This window comes from Amblyomma americanum, chromosome 2 (assembly GCF_052857255.1).
Source record: "Amblyomma americanum isolate KBUSLIRL-KWMA chromosome 2, ASM5285725v1, whole genome shotgun sequence".
In the NCBI taxonomy this organism is placed as follows: Eukaryota; Metazoa; Arthropoda; class Arachnida; order Ixodida; family Ixodidae; genus Amblyomma; species Amblyomma americanum.
Genome location: NC_135498.1, coordinates 87883272 through 87897488, shown reverse-complemented (window position 1 = coordinate 87897488; position 14217 = coordinate 87883272). Strand labels below are relative to the sequence as shown.

Genomic DNA, 14217 nt, shown 5'->3' with positions numbered 1-14217 from the left:
CTTCAGCCATAGGAGCACACCTAGCAACCTGCCTGACCATGGTCAGTGACTCCGGGGCAGACTTCTAGGTTCAATGGCGAACTTGGGGCCGCGCTGAAGCAGACGCTGTATTTCGTCGGGGCAGTCGCTGACGCCTCGTATCAGATGCACTTGGTTGGAAGTGGCCGCCTGTCAAAAGATGCCTTTCTGCCTGAAGTTCGCAAGGTGTTAGGCCTTTTCAGTGAAACTGTGTCTCCCCTGGTTTTGACGCACGAAGTACCAGAAAATGGCTCCATCCGCTCTCTCGAGTTACAACTTTTTTTCGCCACAACATGTTCTTGATTTTCCAATCAACGGGCAATAAGCCTGTACTGCCATACGATACCGCCCATTCAAAACTCGTCAAGCGAAACATAGTCCAGTCTGCTTTCAACAACGCGCTCAAGAAATTCTTTGAGCACTGTCAAGAAAACAGTTTTCAGAACCAGGTGCAGAGATTGCGTCAATCCGGATACCCGCCGTTGCTTCTGGTCTCGGTAGCTGAAAAATGTTAAACAAAATGCAGTGTTCAAACGTCCCGGGCCCTGTCGCATGCAAGGGAACGCAATAAGAAACTCACCATTATTCCTTATGCACATCAAGTTTCTCACAACCTAAAAAGGATTGGATGAAATGTAGGAGTGAGCGTTGTTTTTTCAGCCCCTCACCGCGTCTCTAGACTGCAGGAGAGTGAACGGTACCGGCGAAGAAGTTCGCGAATGCACAGTTCGGCATCCTGATCCTTACGTATAGGTAGCAGCACAGGAGTTGTTTAGTCCATTCTTTTGTCTTGCGGCAGGGAATACATCGGCAGACGGGTTGATGCATTAATAAAAGACTGCTCGAACACAACTTTAACTCCAGCAACTTAGCCGTCCACGTTCGTGACTGTAGTCCTTGTCGCAGGTGCCCTCCGATGTATAAGGCAACAAAAATACTTGCAAAGAGCAGCAACCAACTCACTCGAGAGATAATTTAGGCAGGTTTCATTAACAAGCGAAAAGACGTCTGCGTCAGTACACCCTCAATAGCCCTGTTGGAAAAAGAGTTTGAGGTTCTCTCAAATTCACTTTAATTCCGCGGTTCCTTACGCGTCTCCTTTTCCCAGCCCATTGTTTTCGCCACTGCTCTTTAAATATCTTTAGGGATGCCACTTCTTTTCTTCTGATCTTCATCCCACTCTTAGCTTTAGCAAATTGCTCTTTTAGATCGATTTTATGGTTAGCCCTCATCCCGTTTTAGGCCGTGCTCATTGTTGGCTAGCATTCCATCATTTTAGGCCATGTTCTTCGTTGGCTTTCATCGCTCGCTTTTAGGTTGTTAATTGTTTTCCCATTCCAACCACCCTTTCACTTCATTCTCATTACGCATGTATGTCTTCACGCCGCTTTGCGATATTTTAATGTCTATTTTGCGTCTTTGCCTTTTGCATTTTATTATTTTTATCTTTTTATCCCTGTCATTGCCGGCCGCACAGGACTGCCGGTGTGTGTAGATAGTTCTCTTTGCGAAGAGTTGTTACTGCATCCCTTCTCCTGCCCCCTCTCCCCTTCGCTGCCACGTCTTCATTTCGGTGTGAATGGGAGTGTGCCTGATGTTTGGCCAACCGGAGTGGGTCGGACACCCTTGTGACTTTTGTGTCTGCATGGTGTGGGTTCAAAAATGCGCCTGCCCCTGCTTTTTCGCTTTGAATTGCGCATGCCCCCTGTAATCACTGCTAATCTTGAGTCACTATTAAAACCGTGCGGATCGCCTTTTTTTGATAATAAAGTTGTTAGTTCAGCGCACTGTGTGTCTCGTCCTCCTTTCGTGCATTGTCTACCAGCACTTTAGTGTTCAAAATGTCAAACCAACTCGCCCAGCAACACACCCTGCTCAAGTATATTATTATAGTGCTTAGAATACACTGGCACTATACTAATACAGGCATTATACTAGAAAATATACAGGCACTTTTGGCCAGTATATTCTAGGCACTATTGTGTTCTATATGGACCTCCTTCACCCCGCGACGTCACGAAGATGCGGTGGCGCTGATGTTAGCAGCGACTTTCGCATGGTAGGCAAAACAGGTTCCGCTTGCCCGTGCCTACCGCAGCTGCCGCAGGTACCGGCGGCTGCTTCAAGCCTGTGCACTGCAGAAGCAGCATATATTGACCAGCTGCGTCACTGCTGGATCCGCGTAGTAGCATTTTTATTAGCCTCGATAGGTTTCTCGCGCATAAATGCCGCATTCGGAAACTGGCTAACAGGCATTGGGCCACGGTAGTAAAGCGCGAAGTCTGGGAGTCGATGGGCACTGCCACTCAATGCACTTAATAGCATGCAAGTTACTGCGTTCATTCACCTGAACTTCAGGATAGTAGGCTGATAATTGCTCAAGGAAAAAAAAAAGACATGTAGCTGCACACGTACTTATCACCTTGAGCCGGAGTGCACGGGGCGCCGACTGGTTCACTCGCCCCCAAGGAATGCGTTTTTTTGTTAATAGCACACCATGTTTAAATGGCGCGTTTTGTGATATTTAATGTTTACTTGAAACTGTTTCTTGATATGACGACGTAATTATTTCATTCGAGTAGAAAGAAGTCTGGTAAGTTGTGTCAATCTTGCGCGGTCGCGTTGGTGTGCTTAGAATAGCGTACCTTAGGTGTGCTAAACGCCATATGCTTTTTCATTGCATCATGAATGTGTCATGTTTCATGAGGTAATACATGATCGCGAAGCATGTTTGGAAAGAAGCAGCCGCAAGCGTGCTACTAACAGACACGGCGAGATTGAGAAGGGACGCGGCATGAAAGTGTTTTCGTTATTCATGCATGCGATATGTAACTAAACTTGGTGCAAATATGAAATTCCTACGCTAGTTTCAGTCATTCCTTTTATATATAGCTATACCTGGTGCAGTTCTGGGTAATTATAATTAACACCGTCGTCAAGTCTCCCCAAGCTAGGTCTCAAATAATTGAGTAGATAGTGCGCAGTTTTTTTATGCCAGCATGTGCATAAAGCCCTGTTCTCTATGATGACGCGATTAGTTCTTTTTCTATATGATCAGTACTTATGCATGCATAGTTACATGAAAACGTTTCTTACAAAAAATAACACAATACTGCATGTGTAGGGAAAAAAATCGAGAGATTTATTACGCTCCTCAACGTCTCAGGAATAGTTTGCGACAAATGGAATCATTTGATTTTCATGCGAATTACGAAGGTGAGTGATCCAGTCGCAGAAAATGTGAGAGGTCAGAAAACGAACCTTAAAGTTTATTCCCTCGTTTATGGCATCTTCGCTTTCGCTTTGGTCAAAGAAATGCGGCGCTGAAATCAAAGAAATTACCTCACAATTTCTGACGACCACACTTCTAAAAAGCGTAATTTATAAATTTGTACTCAATATTTTGCTATAATTTTTCGTCACGAAACTAGACTTCTGGGCTAGGAAAGAAAAATTCTAGAAATCAAAAATTTTCATCAAATCGACCAGCTTAACAAGAGGACAAGTTGGCCTGGCTGGTGCGTGGTCATGCGGCTAAAAACAGCGCAAAGCGAGACAGGAGATCGGGGACACGACGCTGTCCCCACTTTTCGCACAGCGCGACACGTACGTATGTCAGCAGACGATGAGCGCATGTCTGCTCCGACGAAACAAGGCCAGCACTTCCCCTCACTACTGTCCCGAAGTAAAATCATTCCGGCTAGTGCAGGGTGTCAAAACTTGTTTTATTCAATGCCTAGCGCATAAATAAACAGCAGGAACGCTTTCTACATGTTTACTACTAACCATATATACAATACACAGTGTCAAACTATTTCTCTTTATAGGCCGCACGTGGACAACGCGAGCTCGTGTACTTCGACAAATTACAAAGTTGGAAGCATCGACCATTGCTATGATTCGCAGAAACTGGAAACGCGCCTACAAGCCTTGAAAACCCGCGCACAACACCTATCCGCGACGCCACTCCCCGACCTTTTGCCTACCACGAGCTCGCTAGCGACTGCAGCGCCACCTCGTTTGTTTACAAACATGAAGGAGGTCCATACTGGAAAACAAGTCTATCTTGCGAACGGCGCCAAAGCAGCCAAAACAAGAAATTCGATGAGCCGACGTAAGCCAACGCGCGATCGCGTGGTTTTGTTGACCGTCTACCACGGAGCTTACGGTTGTTGTGATAGCAAAACTACGTTAAGTGCTGTGAAGTCATGCCCAAGAAGCGGCGAAGTCGAGCGCTGTTCGTGAAGGCGGATGGTAGCCCCATGTTGTTCTCCTTGGTGCCCTGTTCGGAGCGCAAGGAGATACGGGAGCTTATAGAGTACGGAGGTGGCGTTCTCGTACAGCCAGAAAAAGTTCCTGATGCCATACGACTGGTGCCGTCCAGCGTTACTGTTACAGACAGCAGCGATGATGTCTTCTCTGCTAATTACATTCGCGCTTGTGCCAAAAGCGACAAGCTACTTCGTCTCATAGAGTTCAAAATACCAATGGCGCCAGCCGTGGTGGACGCAAGCGACTCCAAGACACGAAGACTCCGTTCCATTCGCTCAAGAAGGGAATACACGCTTGGCGAAGAAATTGCGATTGCAAAGTTCGTAGCTAAGAAGCCAGGCGTCCGTGTCCATGGCAATGCGGTGTACAAAGAAATGGCCTCGGCTGGTGTCGTGCCCGGCAAGCATTCATGGCAGTCGCTGAAGGAACATTATCTGAAAAAAATCTTCCCCGTGAAACATCTGTACGAGTCACCTCATGAGGTTAACGTTCTGTCTGGAAAACAGTGCAGTGAATCGGCGGGAGACCGAGGCAGCTCGCCCCTACTGGCTGCGGCATCGGGCGTCATCGTCGAGGACAGCGACAGTGAGCAAGAGTCGCGCGAGCCCCAGAGACCTTCCGGGAGTGGTCTACAAGACGAGGGGGCACCAGCCGAAGTCGTTGCTGAAACGGAAAGTTCATCACCCCTGCAGAGCTCTGGGACATCTCCCGACAGAGCACGTATTCATAAGGAGAGCGATAATGGTAGGGAGCTCTTGTTATTTGCTTCACCCTCTGCTAAGAGACCCGAGAAAACGTTAAGTAAGAGTTCTTCTAAAAGTGGACTGGAAAGCCCATCGGCAAAAAAGAACGACCCTGATCACAGTACCTCGACGTCAGACCAAGGCAGCACTGCAGTCGCACTAAGAAAACATTCCTTGCCAACACCTTCAGAAGTGCTGTGCAAAAAACAAAAGGAGCCTTCCATCAGCACTGCAAGTGTTCGTGTAAGATCTCGACACAGCTTAAGGAAGGCAAGCTCAAGCAGAGTGGATGGGCCAGACACTCCTGGACAGGAACCCATCCTGAATGAGGAACGAGGATTGCGGTCATCACGCATGAGGAAATGCAAAAACAGCACACCACGAAAACAGCCCATTCCTCGTCACATGAAGTCAGGCTCTCAAATCTCCGGCATTGGTTGTTCTGCTCGCACGACGGTTTCCGAATGCCGAAACACGCTACAACGAACCCCTGTGAAATTGCACACCGTAACCCCCGTGAAACCTGACAGTGCAGCTCTGCAAGAATGCTCCAGTAGCCACTTAGGCAAGCAACCACTTCCCACAAGTAGTGGCAGCAGCATTTTGGGAGATGTGGTTAAATGCACACCATGTCCCAGCAGACACGTACTGTTGCGGATGTCTCTGAGGAAACGGCCAAATACTCCACCCCAAGAGCTCACTAACAGCCATTCAAACTCACAGTCATCTCCAAAATCAAGTGGCGACGTCGCCGTGATGCCAAAAGTGAAAAGAGGTACCCTCTCACCAGGACGCATTCATGGTGGTGACAGTGGCGCTATGGAAGGTTTATTAGAGCGCACACCTTTTCTCAGCAGACAACCTGTTGCACGGTCATCTCCGAGGAAACGGCAGAGTCCAGAACCACAAAAAGACTGCGGAAGCCATTCAAATACATGGCGCTGTTGTGAATCAGCCGATGATACGATGCCAGATCCAGAGGATCCGCTGCCGCCCTCTCACGCTCGCAGGAGGCTGCTGCCTTGTCCTTCTCCAGCCAATAGCCATAAGAAAAAAGTCATCCCATTGCGCAGTGAGCACAGACCAGACTCAGGGTCCAGCACAGAATACAAATGTACAGATCGCTCGCATACAAGTAAATCCTCGCCTCGCAAGCAACGCAAAATCAGGGAAGAAGGTCACAACAACGTGTCTCACCAAAACCCAAGTCCTTCCTCATCCATGCCCACCCATAAGATGGCATCAAGCGCCGCAGCCCCTAGTACCAGAACCAGCTCTGGAATATACACGAGAAGCTGCTCCTTGCTGCAAAAGCCATCACTTGAATTGGGCTTAAGAGCCCCAACAGCAAAAACTACACGGGGGAGGAAAAAGGGACCACGAGCTCCTCCGCCCCCGCAGTACGGTGAAGATGGCCATTCGAGCTCTGCTTCCGAGGCTGCAGGCACAGGAAAGAACCACAGCGCACCGCTGGGCACTGGTGCAGAAGTGGAGGATCTCGACAGCGCTGATGAAGACCTGCTGATGGAGGCCTTGCTGCAAGAGGCTGCTCTCCGTAATCTTGGTCCTATACCAGGTGTTGCTGAGGTCCATCCAGTCGGGGCTACCAAAGAAGCGCACAGGGATGATGTGAGTCTGCAAAAGCCATCACTTGAATTGGGCTTAAGAGCCCCAACAGCAAAAACTGCACGGGAGAATAAAAAGGCACCACAAGCTCCTCCGCCTCCAGAGTACGGTGAAGATGGCCATTCGGGCTATGCTTCCCAGGCTGCAGGCACAGGAAAGAACCACAGCCCACCGCTGGGCACTGGTGCAGAAGTGGAGGATCTCGACAGCACCGATGAAGACCTGCCGATGGAGGCCTTGGTGCAAGGGGCTGCTCTCCGTAATCTTGGTCCTATACCAGGTGTTGCTGAGGTCCATCCAGTCGGGGCTACCAAAGAAGCGCACAGGGATGATGTGAGTCTGCAAAAGCCATCACTTGAATTTGGCTTAAGAGCCCCAACGGCAAAAACTACACGGGGGAGGAAAAAGCGACCACGAGCTCCTCCGCCCCCGCAGTACGGTGAAGATGGCCATTCGAGCTCTGGTTCCCAGGGTGCAGGCACAGGAAAGAACCACAGCCCACCGCTGGGCACTGGTGCAGAAGTGGAGGATCTCGACAGCACTGATGAAGACCTGCCGATGGAGGCCTTGGTGCAAGAGGCTGCTCTCCGTAATCTTGGTCCTATACCAGGTGTTGCCGAAGTCCATCCAGTCGGGGCTACCAAAGAAGCGCACAGGGATAATGTGAGTCTGTTTTCACTTCCGATGCAAATATTCACATTTGCTGCTGATTCACTGTTTGCATTTGAACTTGCAGTTTCTAGTGCCACGATTGCTGTCAATTTGAACAGCTTCAGTAGCCTCGCATCTGCTGGCTGGTTAATACGTGACAACCATTGTGCAGGTTAGCTACCTTGCTTGGCGTGAAGTTGCAGGTGGCTACTAAACTCCATCAAATTTATGAGATCCCCTTGCTCTCATGTTTGATCAAAAGATTGTGTTGATATGGTTGCATGCAGTCTTTACTAATTGTTGTGCAAGGTTACTAATTTGTTATTTTGCAAATTTGGTAATTGTTTACAATTATGTAAATTTGCAGCAAGTTCACCTGACCATAGTAATCCAGGTGAGAAGCATATGTAGAGGGCTGCTCAAGCATTTGTGCTACTATGAAGAATTTGTCCCACTTTAGTGCTGAGGCCAGAACTGGAGAATATCTATCAGGGTTGTCACCGCAGCTATTCTAGAGCTGCTTTTTGCGAGCTCCAGTAGGGAAGTTGCAGAAGTGTACTGAGGTCAAGTTAACTTATCGTGCATTTTATTCGGCTGGTGTCGTGATGTCTATCGTAAATATCACAGGCACAAGGGTCTCTCTTTTTGATTGAAGGGGCTGCAAAACATCGCTTGAACGGATGCCGGTTGCGCTTCAGGTGGATTCTTTATGTCACACAGATGCTGACTCAAAAAGAATTACGAGAATTGATGCTTAGGAACGGGAGTTATTCAATGAAGAAATTTCAATATACAAGCAAACAAAATGCTGCCCTCAACTCGATTTTCGCGCAACTTCCCATTCCCAATAAGGACACTTAGTGCGACCAATCAAAACAGCCAATCTTAGCACGTGCGCAAGTTTGCACTCTATGGTTGCCTGTTCTCAGTAACTCGTTCATGCCAAGGCTGGCAGCGCCGTTTGCATGGTTACAACAACCATGTGAGCACCCAGCTGACCCAGCGGTGCTTCACCGTCATGTCGAGAGCGCAGAAGGGAACACTGATCAGTGGCATTCCCTTATGGATCCGAACTCACGCGCAAGATACTGCGACGGTGTGACAGCCTGCGCAAGAGATCAGACACATTTAGCATAGCACATACCGCTACTGCTTACCGCCAAACATCGCCCGTCGCTCCTAGCGCGCTGGTTGGTCACGGCGAGCAAGAAGCGCGCGCTGTTGATGGGAACGTGGCGCCATCTGGCGCCACTTCGTGGTGATCCTCCAAAAGCTGACGATGCGCACTGCCTGCTAAATGTGAAACGAACGCATCCTTCCTTGGGATCGAAACGAACGCTTATAGAGTGCAATGGCTCGATTGGATCAATTCGGCAAAGCCGCTCGCAGATACGTAGAGAGTAGCCACAAGTGTTTAGTTCTAGGTTGTAGGATGTTTACAGAGCGGCGCAAAGTCCATGGATGCAAAAAGTAGCTAGAGCCTGTCATGATGCATTTTTGTTTTACTTTATTTACAGTGCTTTTATCTGGGGTATACAAGTTGGTTTTGTAATTAATATAAGACTCAAAAACTTGACAAAACGTATCTCTAGTTATTAACGCAATTCGCAGTTTATTTACTCTTTGTCCCATCATCAAGCTCGCAATAAGTGATGTCATATCCGCTGCTAAAAAGCGCCACTGTATGGTGACACAGTCAGTGCCACGAATTTGTTTTTGCGAGCTAATTAAAATATTAAAAACCACAGTATACACGGATCACTATAACTCATTCTATGCAACCAATAGCCAATACAATGCACTGAAAATGTGTTTCGAGGCCCCTTTAAAGAAGAAAGCTGGGCAAATTGATGCAGATTCACGATATAACAACAGTACGGTCAATAAACTCTTGACCAAGGAGAGGCACAGATGATACTCTCGGCTACTACACCTAAATGTTTTGGAGAGAAGGGCAGACGTGTTGGAGTCTTGTCTGGGCTGCCACCTTTACGCAGTGCCATGTGTGTCAGACAACTGTGCTTGCATGTCAATAAGTGCTTGGTTATACCTATGCGGTTGTGATAACCGTGCTGTTGATGTGCCCTCGCTTTCTCTGGTTGAAAGGACACCTTGGCTTATTTTGCACTGGTTCAGATTGCCAGTTCCAGTGATCTTGTGCAGCCAGTCACCTCATGAGTCGAGAAATTGAATTTTCAGAAGTACCCAAACTAGTTTTTGCCGTTGTTTTCACTACTTTCATATTTTGCTAGGAACAAAAATAATTGCATGGATGGTGCATCTCATTAACTTTCTTCTCTGTATCTAATTGAGTAATAGTTCCCAAGTGCTTACGCTCTGTTGCGTAATTCACTGAACTCTGCAACTGTTGCAATGCTAGTACCTGTCCTTTGCTAATGCCTTAGACCTGGAGTAAAGTCTGTGACACACAGACTTTGTGGGAACCTGAACTGCCATAGTGGTCACATTGAGTGCACGGGCACGTGCCTGGTGCTGGTCACATAATGACGCATCACCGTAAATCTGTGACCATTAACATCCTGTCTTGCGACCAAACATCGGCAGTTATCATACTTCACTGTGCCCCTTCCCCCATTTTTGTTTCATTTTTCAGAGAAGTGACGCAGGCTCACCGGCAAGTACTCTTAGCGTGCCGAGCACAGTCATTATATCGGATTCCGGGCACTCGCCAGACGAAGACTCTACTCCGGAGTCCGAGCAGGACGAAGTGTCCAAAGTGCGGAGAAGGTTGGTGAGGCTGCTAGGGATGCTGAGAGAAGGCAAGAACACTGAGTCACACGAGAGGTGCCCAGCACACTGTGGCTGTCCCCGTTCAACTCGGTACATTCGGACAGCCCGAGAAGCAGTTTCGCTCACTGCCTTCCTGGCATACCATGGCGAGCCACTGCCAAGTGAGAGCCCAGGAATCAAGGACCCTGAGATAGCCTTGCTCGTAGAAATCCTACTGCGTCATCGTGAAGGCAGAGATAAAAACGAGCAGGACGGGAGCGGTTCCGCATGAGGGCCATGAATGCTATTTTTGCCAGCGGTGTCCGGTCAAGTGACTCCAAGGTGCACCGGTTAACATTCTGATCTGATACTATTGTGGTGTGTTATGATGTGCCAGTTGAAGTGCCAGTGTATTGCATGCACACATTGGATATGGTATGGGCTATTGGGATTTTTTGGGGATTTACAAAATGGTTCAGTGTTTGAACTGTTCCCTGAGTGGCTATGTGTTGTTGGTAGCCTGCTTGGAAGGCCAGATACGGGATTCATTTGTGGAGTGCAGTGTTGTCTAGTGCAAGATGCAAGATGTCCATGTGTGTATAACTGCATATGTATGAGAGGCAGAAGAGAGAGCAGTGCGGGTTAGAGGTCAGATGAGAGTTGGAGATAATTACAGTTGGGCAGGACAGACAGGTAACTGGTGATCTTATAGCGTGACAAGTGTGACAAAAAAAGAATGTGGTTGAATGTAGTGAGCAATGGGGGTGGGGAGAACTATTTTAGCAAATGTTTATAGATGAGTAGTCGTCGCTTGTACAACTGCTGTGGTGTCATGTACGACTTTGCAAAATTACAAGGTGCTGGTTGCGTATTTTTTCATTGCTTAATAGAGCGAGCACCGAATGTGCAAGTCTTTGTTGCAATCCAGTTATCCCTGATGTGATCATCTTACTGTGAGGTCAGTAAGTTTTGTGAAAGAAGCTGTGCATTGGTTTTTTGTAATGATATAAAAATCTTTGGCCAGTCAGTCGTTTTACTGCAAGTTCTTACACTGTTTCCTTTGTGTTATCAGCACGGAAGCTGCCTTCTAAGCAGTGGGCCTTTGGTTAGACTGGGCCGACTCAGCCAGGTCAAGGTCCAGGGGTCCTGTATCAAAAGGCCGCTTCTGTCGTGTGACTAGGAGGGACGGGCTTCGAGGAGAGGAGTATTCTAAGGGCTTACTTTACGCATTTACGGGAGTATGTGAGCGATGCAAGCAAAAGTATGTAGTAACTACTACACTTAGACAGTCCAGCTGCTTAAATACAGTAAGAGATCCCAAGACCCCTGGCCGGTGAATCTCTCTACTTTACCAATGGCCAGTCAGAGATCATTTAAGATGACTTTGGGAGCCGCCCACCACAGGAGGCAGCACTATTGCCCTCTCGCAGAGGTTCCGGTGGAGAGCACCCATTCTTCCAGTAGCAGTTTCAATACTGTCGCAGCCTCCCAGCTCAGTGCTGATTATGGAGGTTCAGCACCATGTATAGCAGACCTTGGCTACATTGGGCGTTGGCCAGGGTTAACCAGAAGTACCGCGTCCAGCAAGGTGAACAACTTCGAACCCAGGCGCTTCGTGGAGATGGTAGGGGAATGCCACTGTTGTTAGTAACTTTAGGGAAGAGGTAGGTCGGGCCACCGTGCCGTGTAGGAAAGTTATGACGCCTTCCTTTCACCACCACCGTTTCGCCAGAGGAGGTTTCTTTCTCTCAGTGATGCAATTAACCCCCGAGTGGCCACACAATGCAGCGTCTGCCTTTCCAAAGGTGCTGGTCGGCAAACCCTTCCTCCCTCAGACAAAAGGGAAGATCTTTCCACTGTTGACGGCACTCGCAATGTTGGCTCCATGCAGGTGCCTTTTTGAAGACGCGTCTTAAAATCTGAGGGGTTCCCTGTGAAAATTCTCCGGGGTTGGAGGCCTCCATCCATTCTTAACAGCCTTCAGCATAATCATATAATGTATTTTTATTGTGTAGTTTTTATATTTTAGTTCAAGTTTAGAGCTTTGGCTTTTTCATGAAAGGCTTGAACATAGCCTTTGGTTTATTTCAATGTAAGCTGTTGCAGGCGAAAGTTGATCAACCACTCACATTTGATGTTCTGTAAATGATAGTGGCTGTGTTTGCTCAGCCATGCCATGACGTTGAAGCAGCTTTCTGCATGGAAAAGAAGTACATTGTTCTAGCACTGTTTGTACAGAGTTTACAGTTTTCTAGTCAGGCATTGCACTTTCTAGTTGGGCATTGCACGTGCTTTTTTCTGAAGCAATCTTTTTCCGCACTGTGCTTTATATTGTGTTGCTTAATATTGCGTCATGTATTTTGAAACTGTCTCCCATGATTATCCCTTTTACTATATGTTATTTCAGTTGTGTGAACCTTATTTGCGATTTTTTTCCCGTTGTGACGTACCTAAAAAAGAAAACCGATCTGTCCCCATTCCTGCAACAGCCTCGAAAGAGGCTAGCAGTATGTTCCAAATAACAAATAAGTAAATAAATATTTAGTTTGTTGAAAGTTCTGTGTTCTGTGGGGGGTGGGGGGGGGGGGGGTGCAGGAACTGCAAGTCCTCCTGGCCTAGCACACTTCTAATGCGCACAACCAAGATCACCTTGAATGGTCTGCATCGCCTCGCATGAGCATCTGTTTTCAAGGGACAACTGCTCAGTGTCAAAGCCGCTCTGAGAAGCACTGCTGTGGGGCCAAGTATATGATGTTTAGTTTATGGGGTTTAACCTCCCGAAGCGACTCAGGCTATGAGGGATGTCGTATTGAAGGGGTCCGGAAATTTCGACCACCTGGGGTTTTGCACTGCCATCGCACAGTACATGGGCCTCTAGAATTTCGCCTCCATCGAAATTCGGCCGCCGCGGCCGGATCGAACCGCGTTATTTCCGTGCAAGCAGATCACTCGTACAGTGAACTCAAAGATGAATCACTGGGGTAGCTCACAATAGTCGCATGTAAAAAAACCAGCTCAGTAAGAGATGCATCTAAACAAATTACATTCACCTGCAGAACTATGAGCACTTCGCATCGCCATTTGTCGGTAGCAGACGACATACGACGCTGCGATTTTTCATCATCGCCAAAAGGCTCAAAGGGGCTCGGTGGGGGAAAAAAAAGAAAAAGTGGCTAGGAGGTTGTGTTGAAGTTAGCTGAAGCCAGTGGCATGCATATTTCTTAACTAGGGGCGTATTATGCACCCCACCGTTACCACGACCAGAAGGAACATGCCCTTGCCAGTAAAGGAGCAGCAACGGCGCCGCTAAAAACAGTTGCAGTGGCGCCATCTAGTTGTCTCTATGGATGGATGGATGGATACGGCTGAACCCTTTACATCGGGCGGTGGCTCAATCCACCTAGCCATGTCTTGTGAAATTTTACTCCTGGCTTGCTTTTAGCCACCAATCAGATAACCTTCGCTTGGTTACTTCTAACCTCTTAAAATCCACTTTCCCCTCACTATCCCTAAACCCCAATGCCTTGGGTAAGTCAGCCCCGCTGCCTTCCACTGTAGGGTGAAGCCCATTACAGAAGAGTATCAAGTGTTCAGCCGTTTCCTCCTCCTCTCCGCACGCAATGCACAAAGTGTCTATCTCCTGGTACCTGACTCTATACGTCTTAGTCTGCAAAACTCCAGTCCTGGCCTCAAACAGCAAAGAACTTCCCCTACAATTATCATAGATATTTTCTTTGACAATTTCCTGTTTAAAGGTCCGGTATGTTTCCAGTGCCGATTTCGTCAGCATTCCTGTTTTCCACAACGCTCTCTCTGTTCCTTTAACCTTTTTCTTAACCGATAGTTGCTGATTTGCCCCCTTACTGCTGTCCAGATATTTGCTTGTCAATTTTCTAGTTCGCTTTCTCCATTTCGTGTCAACATTCTTTATATACAGGTATCTGAAAACTTTCCTAGCCCACCGCTTTTCCTCCATCCTTCTCAATCGTTCCTCAAATGCTATCTTACTGCTAGCCTCTCTGCTCTCGAAAGACGCCCATCCCATATCCCCCTGTACCCCCTGATTTGGTGTATTGCCATGTGCTCCCAAAGCTAACCTCCCTACTCCCCGTTGCCTAATTTCCAGCCTTGCTTGAACATCTGGCCTCATACACAAGACCGCATTCCCGAAGGTCAG

The 14217-nt window shown here is 47.8% G+C and overlaps 1 protein-coding gene across 1 annotated transcript; it reads left to right on the top strand.

Annotated features, from left to right (window-relative positions):
• The first annotated feature begins 4074 nt into the window (after positions 1–4074).
• LOC144121566 (uncharacterized) lies at positions 4075–12591 on the top strand. Its single transcript, XM_077654840.1, has 2 exons — positions 4075–7322; positions 9925–12591. Exons 1-2 carry the CDS (start codon positions 4227–4229, stop codon positions 10330–10332), a joined length of 3504 nt encoding a protein of 1167 aa, XP_077510966.1. The 5' UTR covers positions 4075–4226; the 3' UTR covers positions 10333–12591.
• Positions 12592–14217: the final 1626 nt, after the last annotated feature.